This window comes from Dunckerocampus dactyliophorus, chromosome 13, assembly GCF_027744805.1.
Source record: "Dunckerocampus dactyliophorus isolate RoL2022-P2 chromosome 13, RoL_Ddac_1.1, whole genome shotgun sequence".
NCBI classification, from domain to species: Eukaryota; Metazoa; Chordata; class Actinopteri; order Syngnathiformes; family Syngnathidae; genus Dunckerocampus; species Dunckerocampus dactyliophorus.
Genome location: NC_072831.1, coordinates 25908189 through 25929536, shown reverse-complemented (window position 1 = coordinate 25929536; position 21348 = coordinate 25908189). Strand labels below are relative to the sequence as shown.

The 21348-nt window shown below is 40.2% G+C and overlaps 1 protein-coding gene across 4 annotated transcripts in view; it reads right to left on the bottom strand.

Moving 5' to 3' along the window:
* aqr (aquarius intron-binding spliceosomal factor) overlaps positions 1–21348 on the bottom strand; it is a 64859-nt gene that overhangs the window by 15117 nt on the left and 28394 nt on the right. For all 4 annotated transcript variants that reach the window (XM_054795631.1, XM_054795630.1, XM_054795629.1 and 1 more), the window contains exons 22-32: positions 21029–21184; positions 19032–19101; positions 16940–17050; positions 16754–16863; positions 11220–11355; positions 8934–9143; positions 5840–5977; positions 5680–5751; positions 4176–4363; positions 3931–4102; positions 776–946 (exon numbers count right to left, since the gene is read on the bottom strand). In XM_054795631.1, the coding sequence (XP_054651606.1) occupies positions 776–946; positions 3931–4102; positions 4176–4363; positions 5680–5751; positions 5840–5977; positions 8934–9143; positions 11220–11355; positions 16754–16863; positions 16940–17050; positions 19032–19101; positions 21029–21184 (1534 nt within the window). The remainder of the gene's footprint in view (positions 1–775; positions 947–3930; positions 4103–4175; positions 4364–5679; positions 5752–5839; positions 5978–8933; positions 9144–11219; positions 11356–16753; positions 16864–16939; positions 17051–19031; positions 19102–21028; positions 21185–21348) is intronic.

The following is a 21348-nucleotide window of genomic DNA, read 5'->3' as shown; positions in this document are numbered from 1 at the left end:
TCGTTGTTTTGTTTACATTTTACTATTACCAGTGGTTAACTTCTTTTTCCACTTGTACGACTGTTAAACATGACCTGTACAAGGTTCAAATGTGTAACGTTCAAACCAACCTACCTCTTGGTCGTGTATACTTGTTGATTCAATGAAGAACAACTTCTATTTTGTTTAAAACACATCAGGTGAGACACACGAGGCCTCCCTGACCTGCACAATGAAGTCCTCATCATTTATTTGTGTACACGGTAAACGACTCTAGGTTTAAAAAAAAAAAAAAAAAAAAAGACTGAAGAGAGCAGAAAGCTTAACCTGTGGGGGGAAAAAACAAAACATTTGGTAGTGATGGAAAGCTGCGCTAGCGGGCGGCTTGCTGACTTTTAACGCATTTCACGTGGGCCGCCGTGAAGAAAACCCAGCAGTGTCCTTCAGGGAGGAAGTCCAGCATCAAGAGTTGTTGTGCATGTTTTGCTACGCAACCTCCACAATCCTTTTTAATCTTCTGCTCAAACATGCATGCACTGTCTCACGCCCACTTGAGGGAGTTTTGTTTGTGCAGAGGTATCCAGCTGGCTCAACTGTTTGAGACCTGCAGACTAGTATGGATAGAATGATGATTTAAAGTGCTTGGGATTGGATGTTTTGCTTTGCTGCAGTGTAAAAGCCATTTGCAGTTCAAAGCCACGTGCAGAATCAAGCCACATTCTTGTTAGAGGAGTGGAGCGCAGGGTTGTAAAAAAGCTTTTTGGGGTATTCATAGCAAAGATGTGTCATGTTTTACCTTATTTGGCTGTCCAAAGAAGGGATTCCCGGCGCAACGCTGGTTGATGACGTCTCGGATCAGGTGTTTCTGTCCGTTGTAGGTGGTGAGGATGCTGATGCGATCAGCAGGGTAGCCCAGCAGGCGCATGTACATGAATAGAGCCACACAATACTCAGCTTCTGCCAGGTTCTTTATAGAAAAAGGAAGAGAAATGGACACAAACATTAATAAGACATCTTTCAAGCCTGAATACTCCACAAGGCTTTGACATTGATATTGGACTAAATAGGAGCACTCTCGCCATTATTTACCCCCTTTACTATAAATCCAACTGCAAAAATTGCACAGCATCCTCTGTCCAAGCTTTGTCCTTCAAATGTGACCCCCCCCGCAAAAAAAAGTAGAGCGAACGATATGCATTATTCATCCTGTTTCAATTAGGTCAGGACTGCAGCCTCACATCTTTGCTAATTACTTATGCAGCATCATTAACAGTTCATCCTGATCCGGCTGCACTGGAGTCCACATGTCGGGGAAAGTGTGGCACTCTTTTGTTAGCGCTGCGCCTCTTCTAAATTGCACCGATCCAGCCAGCACCGCTATAATCTTTCCTGTCATGCTGAGGTTTCTTGCAGGTATACGCAAAGCTGTGATTATGGATGAATAGGCGTGTGATTGCCTTACAAGTTGGCTTAAGTACAAATAAATACGTTGAACTCTGAATGCATGCACTGAAATGTAAGTAAACGTGAGGCAGTAATTTATGGCTCTGCCAAACGTGTTAATTGTAGGCGCCAGACATTAGTATATCACGCATGGGAAACTGGTAACCTTGACAACAAGGTCAAACTAATGGAGGCTACTTGATCACTGGGGGAGAGTGGAGAGATGCAAAAGGGATAGATGAGTAAATAAAAATGGAGGTGTTATGGTAAATATACGTACTGTATGTTTCCTCAAATGGTGGTTTATTTACTTAACTGCAGGTGTTTATTTGAAGGAGGCGTCTATTTAAGTAGGGGTCTTTATTGTGCAAGCACTGTACAAAATATAAATAAATTAATTAAGGTATACGCTTTACTGCAATAAGTCTAATTTGGGTTTGCTCTTGCTTCAAGGCTGTGAGACCATGCAGAGATGTACTTTGCTGTAGTTTGTGTTGATCATGTGATTTGTTTCCTATAGGATGTTTTTTCCCAAAAAATAAAGCCAAGGTTGTGTCGTTTTTTCTTTTAACCATGACTGTGTGCTGTTGAGGCACTCGCTGCACGGCTTTAAGACCATGCAAATTTGCATTTTGTTAGTCATATTTCATATCAATCAAGAGAGATTGGTTCGTCTCAGGAATAAAGCCGTGTCTTTTTAACTAAGACCATCAGCAACATGTGCTATTGATGCACTTGCTGCAAGGCCGTAAGACTATGCAGAGTTGTACATTAATTGTCGTATCTTGTATTGATCAAGCAATGTGTTTCTCATTGGGTGTTTATCCAAAAAAAAAAAAAATAAAGCCAAGTTATTTTTAGACTAAGACTGATGGCTAAAAGCTAAACCTTTTAAACTAAGTCTAGTTACAGGATGTCCAGCTGCTGTAACACCACACAATTTTTGGAGAATAAAGTATCTGTTATGCTAAGGTGTTGTAATGCAATAGTGTATGTATAATAATGTAAAGTAATAATTCTAAACAAATCAAGGCATATCATACTGAAATGATCTGTATCACTGAGTGGAGTGCCTGAAAGGCAAATGGATGAGTGGATTTACTCAATTTTTGTTTTATTATAAAGTGGTTAATTCTCTTTGACAGTTGGAATTGACACAAATAAATTACATTTACCGTAAATGATAAGTAATGGGTTAAACAATCAACCAGTGCCGTGAAACAGAAACAGAGGTATAGCATACAATTAAGAGTGCAGAGCAGGACATTGTAGCATTGTCTGCCTCTCTCCTGGTTTCTGAGGAGAAAGCCTGTGTGAGTCAGGGATCGTGGGTGATTCCCTTGAGGAGTCTGCAAATGGCAACAGTCAATGTGGAGTGGAGGTTCATGTGACCTGGAGCCTCGAGGAAGTGCACATGGTCTGGATTTAGGAACAATAAGAACGTTCGAGGACACGAGCCTGCACGGCCACAATAGCGCATTAACATTTATGCGCACACATATTTTCTTATATGGCATATGGACTGATCATCGGTTCCAGTGCAACATTTTGTACCCGACGTGCTTTATGATTATAATAACTGCATTTGTAGGGGGCGGGGAACTGCATCCGTCATCTTTAACATACTGATTCTTCATTTTTCCAGTCAATGCCTAGTTTCTTGCATGCATACATCTTATTTACATTCTACAACTATCATAGTAAATATAGTGTCTGTGATATTGAGTAGTACCAGTGTGGCACCTGAGCAATGAATGCACTAATGCACTCCCCTCTCTCACACACACACACACACACACCCACTCTTCAAATATCTTAGCAATGTCAGGAAATGAAACATTATCTGGCTACTGGAGAAGAGAGGCACAAACACACACAGGACTGTGCAAGGGCGGCGGACAGTAGCAGGACTATAAATACATCATACAGACTTGTAGACATATCATTTTAAAAATGAAATGAATGTGGAAACGAGAAATTGAAGAATGTGGGATGCCCTGCCCTGAAGGAGCCAAGTGTGTAAGACTGTGCATCTGTTAAGCCAGTGCTTCTCAAATAGTGGGGTTTCGAGGGGCCGTGAGAAGCAGGACAACCTCATAAAATTTCTTCAAGGTTGGCAGGTCTGTTCGTGCCTGCCCGTCCCCTAGGGGAGGAATGTCAAAGATAATTGAGAAACACTGGTGTAAGCCAAATATCTCTATGTACAAGTTGTAACTACATGAATTGTAGCTAACTGTGATTGATTGATCGTCAGTCAATCACTACAAATGACGCAAAATGTTATCTTTTTACCCAGGAGGGTAAAGAATATGGGCCACTGCATAAAGTGGCTGTGGAGTATAATATTGCACAAACCTGCTGGACCAATGTGCAACCAACAGCATAAATATAATATAGCAAGCATACTGTATATGGCTGACCTCGTAGTACCTGGTTTGCCAGTGGAAATGCGTCTATCGTGCGAGTCATGTAAGTATTGCTGTCGACAAGGGCAATGCGTGTTCTGACCTGATAAAAGTAAGGGTTGGGCTCGGACTCGCCCATGCCGTTGAAGTCCTCCACGTTGACTAGCTGGAAGTCAAAGGTCAAGCCGGGGTTGGGCACCTGGAACTCTGGTAGTTGCTGCACATGCGGCAGGTTTCCGAGGTGTTTGTAGCGCCAGTTGTACAAGTTACACAGACTGCAGACCAGGGAGGTGATGTTAAAACCAAGAAAACACCAGAACGACAACCTATGCTTAACAGGTGACTGACCTGGCACGTGCACGGCCCTGAGCGTCCAAATCTATGGTGGGCACTCCCAGCCGCACAAAGCGAGTGAAGAGGGACTGCTCCATGTTGGAGTACTTCTGAAAGGCCATGTTCTTGATGACAGGGGGCAGCTGGTGGTGGTCTCCGATCATGATCCAACGTTTCAGCCTGCTGTAGCCGTCCTCTGGGTTCTGTGGAGTGAAAATAATAACAAAAGCACGAAAGGCTAGCGGTCTACATCACAATGCCATAGTTTTTAATATAGTTTAAACTGAGATTGCCCTCAGCCAAATATAATATGCTGTCTGATGTAAATCAAGCACTGATTTTGACGAGGGTTGACTGTATTGCTGGAAAATGACATGTTCTTTCTGTGACGTGCACCTGGCAGTAAGTATGACTCACTAAGGGGGGGAGCTTGGGCTGATGTGCTTAATGATCTCATCTGTACACAGACATTAGCTCTATCTCGGACAATTAGGCGCAACTATCAAAGACAAGCATCATTACTCTGCTTGGAGCACATACGTCAGGCCTTAATGAATGTGGAGAGTCAGGTAGTGGGAGGCTTGATGTTGTGTGTTGTACTGTAGGTTTTAAATTTGTAGGGTTAGAGTAGACCCCAAGTGATGGAGTCAGTACGCTAACAGCAAGGCCGTGTGCTCAAGAACAATTTTTTGTCGTCAATCAAGAGATTTAGCAACAATGCAAGTGTACCTATCTGACACCCGGCCCAACGAAGGGGCACTAAAAAGTAAGTGTATTTCCCATACATTCATTTATTTGTGGCGGTCCAAATGTATTAGCGGTGGGCCATAACACATAACATAACGAGGGACCATAACAACAGATACAGATACATTTGGTGCTATTGGATTTGGCTCTGTGTGTTCGCCCACGCTCATAAAAACATTAGATGGCATCGTAAGTCTGCTTCTAAACACACCTCATATGCACCTAATCTGCCAGAGAATAAGAAGATGTGGCAGGAGGGAATTCAGTGTAGCTGGCTTAGCGCAAAAAGCGACTAGCGAAAAGTCTAGAGACTGTCACATCTAGGGCCTAGGTTCCTAAAGTGGGGTACTGCAATTGTCATTGGGGGTACGTGAATAAAAATATGGGAAAAAAAGAGCAAAGATTGAAGCTCATACAAATTATGCGCTTTTTCACCTCTATCATCATCTATCATTTTAGATGTACAATGATGTGTACATTGTCTTTAAAATCAGCAACATTTACATGGAGCCCAGGCAAGATTACGAATGTCTTTTTTTCCTCCAATTGTGCGTGCATATACGTCTACTGCTGCTCAAAATGAAAACAAAACCCATAAGTCAACAACCTAATAATGTTTTGTTGTTAAATAGGTTTTATGCAAATGAGATGCCCCAAGCTACCCAATGCTCCGGATTGCAGTCCTGTGGGCAACACTGACATCACTACTCATTATTGCTACTAGGGCTTAAGTTCTATGTTTTCCGTTCAAGGTAATGTCAAGAGATGCTACCTGCAACAGAAGTGGGATGAATGTCTCAATCTCCAGAATCTGCGCCGCTTCCTCCATCAGGATGTTGTCGTACTAATGAGGGCAATTATCAATTTTAGTAAACAGTGAACACCAATTGCAACACAACAAGCACACATGAGAGCATGGGTGAGGGTCTTACCTTAAAACCCAGCTCCACCAGGTCATGACGTTTGAGGGCAGCATGCGTACAAGTCATGGCGATGATTTTGGCTTCTTTCACTAGAAGATACTTGGTGCGGTCCAATCCGCTCCTGAGCAGCTCAAAGGCCCTAAACTCCTAGCAGTGTGGAAAGTACAAACATACTCTGTAGCTGTAGTTCTATGCAACTTTACTTCTTAGAAGGTGAGACTGACAAAATGATGGATGATCACTGAGGAGGATGAGGGATAACACGATTACTGTAGCAGGTGATGGATGACGTTGATATCTAATGTGAGGTAACACCACAAGAAACAGGCTCCTCAACATTAAAGGGGCACTAAAATATTGGATCCCAGTGGGGCACTTTAGTAACTTTATTTTAATAAAATACTCCCTAAATCTCAAGTTCCCCATTGGGTCAATCTGCATTGTGCTCCTCTTGCCCGTCGTGCTCGGATTCCACAGTGTCCTCCATGACCAACAACAGCGTGTGCTGGCGTGTACGAATATGAGTGAAGTCAGCCGTGTGGCTGTTTTTCTTTAATGTCCGAAAAAAAACGTTGGGGCTAAGGCCCTGTCCACATGGCAACATTCCTGGGAAATTTTCTGGGCGGGTTGAAAAAATTTGCATCCACACTGTGTTGGATTAGTAAATAGTTGCAATCAGACAGGAACATATCACTGGATGAAATCTATGTAATACATAAGGTGAACATATGCGCAGACAAGTTTCCCGATTTTATGTGCGTCTTGCAGGAAGCTTTAAAATTTCAAAAAACATCCTCACATTAAGTATTTATTTTAATAAAACAACTTGACACCCATATTTGGTTTTGATTTTGTCTAAACTCACTTTGCTTAAAAAATATCAGGCTATACATCGTATATTGATATTCACCCTAAATATAAGGCAGTATGAGTTTTGGTCCGTATCGTCCAGCCCTACTACATCTTAATATTAACGGTCGTTATTTTTACTTATTTTTAGGCTAGTATGACATTTACAAATGTTGCGCAAAAAAAATGACCTGTCCAAGTAAAAGATGGTAACAGTTTGACCCTGGAACAGATTATTTCCTTTTTCAAGTAGTAAAATTCTCCTCCTACACACACTCCTCCCTTTTTAATGCTGAAGAGAAACAGAGGAAGTGGTTATCGCTGATTAACCCATGATGTGATACCATCGCGATGCTCGCCCAATTCTGTGATTATCGCAAGACATGTCGCATTGTGTCAAGCGGGGAAGTAAAATAACCGTAAAAAAAAAAAAAAAGAAAAGAGTAGCAGGAGGAAATATGGGTAAACAGGTTGGCGCACCAGCTGTGTAGGGGCCAAGCAAGACAAGGGGATGGGGGAGCGAGGAGAGGAGAAGTAGACCAGGACCATGCTGGGTTATACATATTTGATGTGTTACTATTTTAGCATTAAAATTAAACCAATCAAAAGCTCCAATATTGATGAGGTCTATTTTTAACCCGCGTGGCTCCAGGCTGGTTGAAGGGTGAAATCAAGATGGCGCGCCTGAACAAAGAAATAATGACGTCTGCTGAAAGATGAGACCGTGAGAGACGGTGCAGCCGCGAGGCACGTTGTGTCCCTGCTGTCAGTCTGTCCCGCCGCGAAGTCTCAGCATATTCCGAGGACAGCTCGGGCTGGCGATGTGTTGACATTTGAAAAGGCAGGACAGATAAGCAAAATCAGCAGAGTGAAGCCTCCTCTCGTAAGTGGGCGTACGGATCGCACTGCTGCATGGGTGGGGCCGAGGGAGGAGGGAGGAGATGCGGTGATGAAGCGATACAGAGGCCAGGCCTGATAAATCAAGGTCACCACACATGTTGGGATATTACCTCCAGTCAATAACTCCTTTATTGCTTTTTCTCAGACCTCCTTGGTGTTGCCATAAATCTGATATGTTACTGTTATCTCTATAGGAAAACTCCATGTGCTACAGAAGAAACGATTGCATCAGTGTGGGAAAAAGTGTGAAAGAGTGTATAATAGAAGAAGCGAGCACTCCGGGAGTGCAGACTTCTGACAAGGCTTCAACATGCAGGACAGGACCTGTGGTATCATATTGGCACCTACAATTGTTTGATCCTGAATCCTTCTTTACTTCTCCTTTTAGTTATTAAGACTAATTGGCAAAACAAATTAAAACCTGGGCAGTCTGGATCAGATACTTACAAAACTTGTCACCCTGCAAACTTGTAGCCAATTTTGTATCTGTTATTACAGGAACCTTTTTAAAAATATGTGTTTGTTGCATTATAAATATATAACTGGGGAATTAGCTTTTTAGTGTGTCATGGCACAGAAAATTGAATAGATTTTTTTTTGTTTAAATTTAAATTAAATGCAATTACTTCCCAGAGTGATTTTTCCCCCAAATATGACATAATTATATATATATATATATTTTTAAATGCTTACTCTTCATATATAGGAATTTTTCTAAAATATTTTTATGACACAATCACTGTATGGCTTGTTACCACATTAATTAACATTTATTTTATTTTTTTATTTTAATAGTACACTGGCCAAAATAACTCATTTCTTGTATTCACATTGCTTCTATATATTTCCATATAACAATATGTTTAATATTATTCTTAATACTTGCTATGTATTTATATTAATAATATTTTAATTATTATATATTTTTTAATACAGGATCAACGTATGGGTTGTCATCAACTTGTGTGTAAAAAAAAAATTAAATTAAATACATTATAGTGTTAATTGTATACACATTTTTGTTGTATTTTCATATTTTCAAACGTTAATTTTCAATATATAAGCATTTTAAGAAATATGTTTTCTGTTAAATGATCAATGATGTCATGATTGTGACCACAATTATTTAAACAAATCTGCCAATGTCATCTAAATAGCAAATAATAATATCATGATGAAACCCATATGATTTATATGCTGACCAGTCAATGAGCACCCACCATGCATCAACCTGTCAGTGTTGCTTATTCACTGTTGCTGTGGTCACATGAATGAGCTTTGCAGTAATTATGTGTGTTCTATAAATAAAACTGTTGCAGCGGAATGTTTGCGTATATGTGTGTGACCTTCCTACCTCCAGCTGGGTGAATATTTTCTTAATGTGGCGGTAGCAGCCCTCTGCGATGTCCATGTCCTCCTCATAGGAGCGGCCCCTGAACACTGGCTGGGGGGCATTGGAGAAGTACTTGTGGAAGGGGAAGAGCGTGGCCACGGCTTCCACCTCCACGTCCTTGGCCTGTTTGGGCTTGACTTTGCTCATGTACTCTTCCCAACGAGATATCACCTGCGGTGGGAGACACAGAGCGGATGTTACGAGTCCTTGTGCTGACATTCAGGTCGGTTAGGAGCAGAAGTATTTAAACAGGGAGAGTGTTTTTTGCAATTTTTACCTTTTAAAACAATCAGGATGTGATCGACGTGCCAACTTTCAGACACGACATTTAGAATTTAGGAATTCCGGCCATTTTCACGTCCTTCTGCTGCTTTTATGACGTTTTTTTTGCGTTACAAACAAGACAAACCCGCCTGTGAGTGCTTGTAGATGAGGGAAAGGCCCATTTGTATATCTAGACATATTTCCTTTTCATGTTTTTTACCCACTTTCTGCAAATGCATCATCGCCACTTATGCAAAATCGGAAATTACGTCAACACCGGCAAACCGCCACTGCCACAAATGCATTGCAGTCCATTGGGAAACACTGGAGTACCTCCATTTTACAGTGACAGAATTGTTAACATATTTACTACGGGCGTCACCAAAAGGTCTCACGAGATTAAAATGTGACACAAAAAAAACCTCTTGCGATAACTAATACAGCAATTAATCACACAACTAATGAAAATGAACTGGACAATTTTGCCAGGCTCCATACACAGCCATGTGCATGCGTGTCTGGTTTCCTCGTCTCTTGCCTCCAAACAGGCAGGGAGAGAGTTCACTCTGTGCATTGGTTCAGCACCTCGACGCGTCATAGAACAACAACGAACAGAGTGACACTTCCTGTCAGTCATACAGTTGCTTTGTCTCTGTAGGGAGAGGCAGGTGGCCACTAGCATACACACACAGTGAAAGAGTGCAAAATTGTTCTCTTTTGATGTATAAAGTAAAAATCATGAAAAAAAAATCATGATTCCAAATGCTTGCATTTGATACATACTTGCCTATCATTAACTAGTCCACTATTATAGTATTTTATAGTCTTTTAAGTAAGATGTTACAGTAGCCTCTTTCACACAGAAATCTAGCAAAATTGCAGTATCAGAGCCCTAACAGTTCATCTGACATTTATTCACCTGTGCCTTTCACACAGAACCGAATGAAACAGAAAACTGCCACAACTCTAGATGTTTTCACGTAGCAACACGGCCTCCTGCAATCAGATGATTAGATGTGTGCTGTATAAAACACTCGTTGCTTTCAACCAAAAATTGCCGGCTTGTCTCATCGTGCTGGTGCCGTTTATATGCCGGAAAACACAGAAAAAGGTGGAAAAAGGCCAACAATTACAGGCAGTGTAATGCGACTTGTAGATGTATTTCTTTATGTTTATTATTTCCTTCTCCATATATTCCAGTAACAAGTATCCACTGTCAGTTGGGATCTACAAGTGTCTACCCTCTCTAAACGGTACATCAGACAACATGCCTCTAACTTTTTCACAAAAGACAAATGAGAGTAGATCGGAGCGCTCTTGGGGAAGTGCTCCAGCTGTGAACCTAATAAAGCTTCAACCAACCAGCAGGCAGCCTCAGTCTATAAATACCCTCTGTGAAGAGCAACTCTGACAAAGTTGGCTTGAGAAGTCAGTCTTATTGTGCTATAAGAGACTATTGGAAAATAATATATGAACATGTATGGCACAGATGTCAGCATATAAGTCTTTTTTTTTATTATTGTGTCATCACACCAGATAAGCGCTACCCTGCCAGTGCCACTATGAACGATGTGGTGGGCCTCTTACATTGTTTCCACGGGGGAAGTCCATGTAATGTTAGGCTAAAGTAATGTAAGGTAAGGAAAGACAATATAAGCACAATAAAATACAGCCCTAAAATGTCTACGAAGTCTGTTTACAAGCTTATGAAGGGAATGCAACAACCCAAGAGGCTGGTGATAATTAGGTGTCAGGAATAAACAGCAAGAGGCCGGGACTGTCTCTTGCGTGGTTATTTGCGGTCTCGCTGAAACACAGCAACAAGCCCGTGGCATAAACACTTTAATAACCTATCAACATATCGAGCCTCAATTATAGGCTGAATTCTTCATTTGTAAATCAATATCATGTGAGGACAATGCAAGACCACCTGAGACCAAAAGATCCTAAATTACAATCAATGCAATGGTATGCAAAACCCACCTGGTAGAGGTAGAAGTGTCCAGCAGTCTCACAAGTGTAGGAAACATCACCAGGGACCCCCAAGCTCTCCTGTAACCTTCCAACCTCCCTGAGCAGCTCCAGTCTCCGGCCGAGGACATAGTTCACCCTGCCGTACCTGGAAGACGGGTGAGCACAAGGGGGTCCATCAGCAGTCTGATGTTATCACAACAACGTTACATTAAGATATTATGAGAATTAAGTAGCGTTAAAAAAAAAACCTGAAACAAGTGTAAAGCTTAAAGCATTTTAAGGTTTCTGCTCTTAAAGTAAAAACACCACCGCCAGCTAGCATATGTTACCAATAGTGGTCTAGAATAACAGACTGTACAAAATAAATGTCTAGCTTTTTCACATTAAACCGAATAAAAACCGTTTGGTCAAAATAAAATAAGTGACGTTCACGAGTATCTGGTATTCATGTATATGTCCGTGGTTTGTACACGCACATTTGCACATTTACACACACACACACACACACACACACAAAATCAGGCTCAGAGAGGCGGTCAACAATTTGTAGTCTTGTTATCGTGCCGGGGCCCACAGCTGTTTTTTTTTAATTGGCCTGAGGCACATTATATATATATATACCATTTAATAAGAAAATCCTTTTAAAAAAAACAGCAAAAACAGAAAAATCTGCAGTAATTTTACAAGAATAAAGCCAAATATTAACAAAAAAAAGGCAATTTTATGAGAATAATATACCGTAATTGGGAAAATAACATCATCTTAGTACCTTAAAGTTCAAATATTAAAGAACAGAAAGTTGTTTTTTTTTAAGTCTTAATATTATGAGAAACAAACAAGTAATAAAGTTGTCATTTTTGGAAAATTGGGTTGCGGAAAAAGTTACAAGGTTACATGAATAACGTCAAAATATTATGAGTATCAAGTCAGAATTCCGGGAACAAAATGTACAAGAAGAAAGTTAAAATAGGTGTAAAATTAAAAAAAAAAAAAAACAGTAGAAATGGAAAAAAAAAACTGAAATTTTGTGAGAATAAAGTTAAAAAATCATATGGGAATAAAGTCAAAATATTATGAAAAGAAAATTGATGAAAATTAAGTAGTTGGAATATTTGGAAAATGAAAAAACAACAGCAAAAGTCGGGGAAGAAGAGCAAAGACCAAAGATGATACTAATAAGCCATCACCCATATCACAAAGCTGAGATGTGTTTTTTTCCTTGAAATATATATACTGTACCTTCTTAGCATATATACAAGCGATGGTTTGCAAAATATCAAAGTGGCCCTTGTATTCTTTCATTTTTTACCACGTGGCCCTCATGGAAAAAGTTTGGAGACCCCTGTGATAGGCGATACATTCAATGATAGCTAACGTTAGCAGCTAACTTTGCCAAATTGCTATCACTAGCTGACAACATACGTAAGACTGCACACACGTGCGTTACATCAGCGTAGTCAAAGCAGGAAGAGGTGGGATATAATGCTAGCAGTACGTTCAAATGTTGGTGTCCTGGAGAATTTGTAATATGACCAACTATAATTCGGAAAAAAAAAAAGTTATGACTTCACAATTGTAAAATTGTTTTTCCATGTAATTTTAAGTTTATAAAATTGCATAAATTATGTTTTTCCCCTTGTCGTATTATGAATTTATTCTCGCAAAATTACAACTTCACTTTTATAAAATGATTATGTTTTCATACAATATTTCCTATTTATGACTTTTCCCCCCCTAAATATGAATGAAGTATCCAAAAATTACCACAAAAAAATATATACACTAGGTCCCCAACTTACGAACACAATTGGTTCCAGACGACCGTTTGCAAGTCGATTTGTTCTTAAGTCAGACAAAAGGTAATACTACCAATTATATAGGTACTACATGTATGTGTATACATATACAGTATATGCGTATATTGCCACATCAGCAAACTATTTTTAGTCTGTGTGCAAAGATCTTCATTAAGCAGATGACAATGCCACAGCTCTGCCTCTTTGGCCTGAATAAAATGAAACAAAAAAAAATGATGAGTGACCTTGCTGCCCAGGAAGACTCACCTGTGATACAGCTGCTCTCACACACAGGTCAACACAGGTGTCACCATTCATGTAGGTTATTACTGCCTATGACCTTCGGCGGAGATGCACTGCCCACAACTAAATTTAGACAGTCAGGCACCAAAAATCTAATTAAAAACTGCAGAAAACACATAATGGCATTCACGGAGCCAGCATCCCATTTGTTAGGCGTTCAGAGCCTTCCGTTTTTCATGTGGCAATGCAGCGTTAATTAAAACTCTCTGGCTTGCTGGTGTCACTGAGGTGGAAGGAGCGTGGCGCTTCTTGCATGTTATTATGAGCCATCCACAAGCAGGCAGGAACATATTAAACGCTGATAGCTAGAGCGCTTTTCTTTTCATGTCGGCTGCATAATTTAACACAAGGAACAGACTGCCGGGCCCGGTTTCTAATGCGCCACTATTCATTTCGCTAGTAGTCGTACGCTCATCTTGAACAGCACTAAACGCGGCACGGCAAAGCAGAACAAATGTACAACCCTCCTCCCCTTTCTCCTCTGGAAGTGCAGCTAAAAGCTATAGGGGGCAATTTGCTCAGCGCTGCAGATGGATAAGGCGGTAATTAACAATGTCGCCTATAAGGGGACTTTAAATAGAAGCAGTGTAAAAGTGTTAATTAATACTCAATGACACTGGCTTGTTTATATTCAAACACACCTTAAAAAACTGTTCCGGGCGTCCTGAGATCATATTTGGGTGTCCATAGTGCAGCCCGGGGGCCTTTTGTGGCTCGTGGCTGTTTTTTTTGCAAACATGGACAAATCAGCAATAATTTTACAAGAATAAAGTGAAAATAGTAAGAGAAAAAGTTGTAATCTAACAAGAAAAAGTCGTAATTTTACAAGAATAACATCGTAATATTATGACAAACAAAACAACAAATAAAGTTGTCATTTTTGGAAAATTAGGTTGCGTGAAAACTTTTAATGTTATGAGAATAAAGTCTAAATATTGTGGGAATAAAATTATAATTATGACAAGAAAATTTGCAAGAAGAAAGGTGAAATTGTTGGAAAATGTAAAATAAAACGACAGCAGTAGTGGAAAAAAATAGCTGTAATTTCATGAGACTAAAGTCCAAATATTGAGAGAAAAAAATCGCATTCTAACAAGAAAAAAAACCCACAATATTACGAGGATAAACTCGTAATATTATGAGGAAAAATAATGTTATCTTGCCAGCATATAGTTGAAATATTAAATCAAAATAATAATAATAATAATAATAATAAGATGTAATAGTAGTATGGGAAACAAACAAAAAGTTGTCATTCTTTGGAAAACTAGGTTGTGGAAAAATGTATAATGTTATGGAAATAAAGTCAAGATATTATAAGAATAAATCCATACTACTGTGAAAGGTCAATTGACAAAGATTATTTAATGAAAAATGTTGAAATATTTGAAAAACCCTGCAAAAATGGGGCGGGGTGGGGGTGGGGGGTGGGGGAGTAAAGGCCAAAGTAGATACTACTAAGAGGCTTTTTATATCACTAGTGAAATGCAGTTTTTTCTTGAAATAAATATAACTTCTTAACATACAGTATCTACATGTGTGGCTTTACAAAATATCAAAGTGGCCCATGCATACTTTCATTTTTCATTATGTGGCCCTCTCTGGAAAAAGTTTGGACACCCCTGCTTTAAGGCATCACACACACAAACGTTACTCCAAGACGATTTCATTAAGAAACAGCAGCCGTGCGTCTTTTAATGTAAAATCCTAAATGCATTTATACGCTTTCATTTCTTTACTCTCATGTAATTACCCATCAATCCCACTTAGTCTACGTGTCAGTGTTGTAAAAGTGCTTAATGAATCATTAATCAAAAGGGCCTAATGCATGTCAGAGGTTGTAAAAACAACATTAGTATTGTATCAGAGGCCATGGAGGACCGACGATATCGCTTTACTATACGGTGACAGTGATTAATGCAAAAAGCACAGGACTTGCACTAGATGATCTCAATTCACATCAAAACAAAGTTTGGTTTAGAGCAGTTGAATATTTGCTACAGTCTAAATCCTGTCCACTGTAAAAGAATGTCCTATTTGACCTTTACAATATATGACATTTGTTTGTGTCCCCAAGCCCAGTTTATGTAATGCTTTCCTTCCTAATCGATTGGATGCAGTGATGTGTCACTTAGGCTTGATTTACATTACATGGTTCAAGGGAGGCAATTCCTATTGTCTTCCTCATGTGACACAGGACCTAAACAAAAACACCTGTAGTGAATCAAAAACCATTAAATACAGTTTAAATGGTGCATTGGTGGTACATACACCATTAGGTAAGTAAAATGCCAGTGTAGTAATAGAGGCAAAAAGAGGTGATGATGCAATTCCTCACCAATGGATTAGACTTGAGAGCAATTTTAATGCCATGAAAACAGCCACTAGGTGGCAGAAGAGCATCATGAGAGGAAGGAGAAACACACACGACAGGAAGAGGAAACCCTAGCATAAAGTTCAGTTCCAGCTCACACGGTTCATGTTGACATAAACGGAACAATTATTATCAACAATTATAAAATGACCCTTTAGGTCTCAAATGTTATGTCGAGAAAAGTGGTCAACCATGTATGCAGACTTGGCTTGAAGGCATACTTTTCGATAAAAATAATATCGCGGTGGACTGGGAAATGATGAGTTGCTCAGCAGACGGGTTGAATAATGTTTCATTACTTTCTGTTTCTGTACTATCTGTAGTTGTTTTGTGTTTTCAGCCCAGGCAGGTTGTTTCTGAGTAGATGTTAACAGTGATATTGAATACGTATCATTTGAACAACCATGTCAGTAAAAAAAACACCCCCTCTCCAAATGTTTTTAGATACAGATAATGCTTGCAAAGTTTTGGTCCTTCCGCCTCAAACTGCTGAACTTTTAATCGCCGTTAATGCTTGTGATTAAGTCATCAGCTGAGTCCCACTTGGAAGAATCTCTGAGCCTCACACAAACCCAACTGGTGTAATCCAACAGCTAATAGGCGATATAAATGAAATGGATTCAAGATCTGACATTTAATGTGGTTCGGCAAATGCTTCTCAAAGTGGTCTGTGGAGGTCCAGAGTAGTGACAAGAGGGCTAATCACTCTGAGGGAAGGAGATCTGATCACTGATGGAAAAGCCTGAGAGGCCGAGGATGTCTTATGGAGATAAAAGATATGGGAGTATCAGGTGGCCTGTCAGTGGTTTGGCTAAGGATAATTATGTATGTGGGCAGCTGGGAAGCTTTTATATATATATATATACAGTATATATATATACATATATATATATATATATATATATATATATATATATATATATATATATATATATATGCACACACACACACACACACACCAATATGTGTGCATGTCTTGGCTTTAAGGGCCGCCGCACACGCGCAGAGAGTCTGTTTGCTTAAGACGGCATCTCTCGGTATCTGCGCTTGTCATCGCCGTCTTTCCTCACCTGCTGAAGTCCTTCTCGGTCTCCAGTTCCTCTTCTCCATGGCCCAGACGCAGAAGGTGGCGCTCGTCAATGTCTAGGGCCATGATCTTTTCAAACAGCTGGTTCAGGGCCTGGTGGGGAAGGAAGCAGGGAAGATAAGTCGGGGTTGGCAACAACGGCAACCTTTTTTTTTTTCAAGGGGCAAACCTGATTTGAGTGTGTGACGATGAGGGTCCTCTGCTCAGGAAAGTTATGATAGATGTTTGAAATGATCTGAACAGCCACATCGGTCTTGCCGGTGCCTGGTGGTCCGACAACCTGGGTGACAGAGCAAAAGTGTGATCAGGAAGCAGCAGCAAAGATTGGAAGATGGGCTCAAATACTGTATATGCAAGGGAAATACAGTGGAATGCAAAATGCACCTCCAGTTGTAAGAAATTCAGAATTTGAGCAAAACTTTCTGAACCCTAGCAGAGCTTATTTTAGGGATTAACTCAACAAGTGTGTCTTGCTTTTTCTTCAGATTTTTTTGTGTTGCCATCATGTCACAGAAGGGTACCAATCAAGGCAAAGAGGAAATGTGTGATGCATAACCGCAGAACCGGAAGTAGAAATAGAATAACTCAGAGCGGTCCACAGTTATCTGTCCTGGCTGCTCAGCACAATATGGCTAAAGTGGAAATACGTCAACAAAAAAGCAGAAGAACAGTGTAAAGTCAGCTGGATTTCATCACAATCACCATCGTCGTCATAAGAGTGTTTTTAAGCTTTAATATCGTGGTTAACTTCTTTTGACACTTGTAAGCCACTTAACTCATTCAATCCCAGCCATTTTTTCAAAGGACAACCCCTTCAGTACCGGCCATTTTAGACTATTATGACTGATCTTTCAAGGCACAGAGAATATTGTCTTCTATGGCTATATGAGCATGGAACCTACCAAAAAAAAGATTAGACTCCCGTCTTTCATTAGGAAAAAAAGTTTTTCCGTTCTTTAGTAATGAGCAGTAGAACAGGTAGGTAGGTTTCAAGAAAATATCAGTTCACGACTAGAAAAGGGAGAAACCCAGTGAAAAGATACATTTCAAGCATAACTTTCACTTTGACACAAATATTTTTTGCTTTTGTGATAGCTCAAAAATCTAAAAAACTATACCAACATAAAAAATGAGTTCTTTTACATCATTTGTTTATAAATATAACACCATGAACTATATACCATTTTCACATTTGGAACTGAACTATGCGTGAGCGTGCACAGGTGTGCAAGTTTTCCTACAATGCATAACCTTTTGCGTGCTACACTCTTCCACGCTCTCTCACTTCCTCCTTGCTGTCATGTGTGATTTTCTGCTCACTTGATCTCTGCCGAGCCCTTATCAAATGCATTCCTGACACCTTGTGGCCGTTTTTATGGCTTAAAAGTGCTCTGAAGTGAAATGCATTAGTGCAGAGTTGCTGCGTCATCACCTCTTTCTGCCTCTCGAGCAAAAAAAAAAAACAAAACCGTAAAAGAATGAGCTTTAGTTTTATTGTACAGTAGTTCACTTTTTTGTGCTTGTATGACAGTTAAGAATGTTACAGTGTTATAAACATTGCCAGCACAGTACAATAAAAGTTTATGATGGGGACAGTTTGACCCTGGAACAGATTATTTCAATGCCCATAAATTCCTATGGGAAAATTCTGCACCTGGAAATAGATTTGACATCGTTCAACATTAGAGGTTCCACTCTCATATAAGCTAAAGGAAGCATCAGCATCCTTTGAGCCGCATTAGCATAAAATAAGCCTTATATCAGCAGGGAGGCGGTACAACATGTTTACAACAACAACAAACAAAAATCTGCCATCTCAGGTGAGTAATTCCTGCTAGAAAATAATGAGCGCAATTTGGCATCCCTGAATAAATCAACACGCAATCAGCCGACAAGGAAGAAAAGGCTGGCAGGCAGACTGAGAGGTGGCTGTAGTGTGTTTACTGTGACATCTTTTGCATCTGCCAAGATGGAAGGTGAGAAGGGGTGTGTTTCATGGTGTTTGCTCGCCTCGTTTACTCCTAAAACCACAACCTCGCCATGTCAATGTGCAATCATAACACCACCAACAATAAAATGGTAGGCTGGAAGTTGTTAGCGACTATAAAGACAGAAATAGCAAGCTAGAGATGGTTGCAAATCTCTACATTATGTGTGCAAGAGGTTTGCTCTTTCTGGGTTTCCACACCAGCCATTTTGTTCGATTTTTGGGGGTAAACAAACAGTAACTCACAATCAAACAGTAAATATGGAGCACTTACCATGGTGAGGCCTGGCTGCATGCCGGCTCGGATGGCTTCAATTTGAGTAGGCGTGAAGTGAATTGTATTCCTGGAACGATGTTATTAAGGCAGGTAATTAGTCATCAGTAGCTTCATGACAGTATAAACCAATTTAGGTTCATTTTAGAGAATCAGATTCAGGCCAGCATGGAGCAAATGACCCAAGAAGAACGTGGTTGTTGAATGTAAAACATCATTAACTACAAAGATTTGTGAAATGTCAAAGAGTAATACAGTTGATCCCCTTTTCATAAGGGTTACATCCTGGGACCACCAGCCAATGGAAAAAAACCCCACAACTGATACTGTACGCCCATAAAAATGTGTATTTTTTTTTTGCGTACAATTTTTGTGTATTAAATATCCCAAGTGACGACATGGACACCTGTGGCTTATAGGCAGGTATGGTGTATAAATCTTTTTTTGCTTGAAATTTAGTGTGTGTGGGCAACATACTGAAAATGATCGTACATTTTTTTTTTTTTTTTACCATAAATCTGCAAATTTTCAGGGCTGTGAACGTTGAATGGTGAATATGCGAGGATCGTGCAGTGTAGCTGATTCTTAAGCCACTTTTTCACTACGTGGTACATACTCTGCTCAACTTGCTAAAGGTGCTTTTCTATTACCAAAAACAGGTACAGTCAAACTTGTCTATAGCGGCCACTAGAGGGAGTCTGCAAAAGTGGCCGCTATAGACAGGTGGCCTCCATAGACAGGTTGGCGTCCAGTTTGAATGTTGACCAGTAGAGGAAAAAAATGGGAAAAAAATAATAATAATGTTGACCAGTAGAGGACACTGCGGACTGCGGATAAAAGTTGTACAGCACTACTAGGCTTCGTCTGTGTAGGCTCTCAGTTGTACAGGAGTTGTCCATCGAGGGAAAGGCTTCTTGAGACGTCATCTGTACTTCAGTGAAGGTGTCGGACGTTTTGCTCCTCATCCGAAGAGCTTCGTCAGCGAACTAATAAGTGCTGGTAGCCTAGGCCTTAAATACAGTAAGAGTGGGCGGAATTGGTGTGCCAACACCCTCCTCCTATTGGTTCCTTACACTAAGCCTGGGCGGAGTAGTGGTATAATCCTCTCCTGCTATTAACACCTCCGATAAAAGGGAAGTGTCGCTCCCTGAGTTGGGTATAAACGACTCTGATACTGGCTCGTTAGCATCTATTGTTCTGGCTCGGCCCTGGCTTCACCTCATTTGCATGACTAAGAGCTGTGGGTTTTGGTCTCAGTAACCTGCTGAACACAGGGTCCAAATTAAACCTCAAACCACCATTCCGATTCAATGATGGGTTCTGTTGTTTGACAAAAATAGCTTCCTTTACTCCTCTTTCAAACCATCTGTTTTCTTTGGCCAAAATCTTTACTTCGCTGTCCTCAAAAGAGTGATTGGTTGCTTTAAGGTGTAGATGTACTGCTGATTGAGGACCACTAGAATTGGTCCTATCAATTCTATCAATCCTATCGATGTTTATCAACATCGCAGGGACAATTCTAGTCGTCCTCAATCAGCAGTACATCTACACCTTAAAGCAACCAATCACTTTTTCGTGCATGAAGCTTCTACTTGAGTTGGTAATTTGGCCGCTATATGCTGTCAGATATTGACCAAGGGAAACGAAATGGGTGGCCGCTGGCTGCGTTAGACAGGTGACTGCTATACACAGGGTCTATAACATGTAAATTTGCTGCGGGGGATTTTTCAGTGGCTGCTATAGGCAGGTGGCCGTTCTATAAAGGTGGCCGCTAAGACAGGTTTGACTGTACTTGCATGGAAAGAAATAAACATGGTAACATTTGAGGTTATAGGGATAAAAACAAAATAAAACACACAGCAGTATTATAGTACTACTCCACAGTCTCCACGTTTTCTTTTATCTTTTTTTGTTGCCCACAGTCTCCTCCTCTCCATATGCCACGATGTAAATACATTAGAGTGTCTCACACTGACTGATTGGAGTAGATCTCTCACCTTTTGGGCTGGTTGTAAGGATAAGGCCCACGGTTGGGTGTGACATAGGGCTCAACAATCAAGGTCGTGTCCTCCTCCTCTTGTTTGTCCTCGCCTTCTTCATCAGCCTTCCTCTTCTTCCCTTTTTCGGCTTGTTTTGAGATCGGAAACTTTACTCTAGTAAAACAAAGGAGATGTTAGACCAGGGGTGTCCAAAGTGCTGCCCGCGGGGCCATTTTCGGCCCATAGCTTGTTTTTTTATTGGCCCTCTGCATATTGTAAAAATAAAATGGATTATTAATGAGCTATATTATTTGATGTTTAATTTTGTCACTCATAAC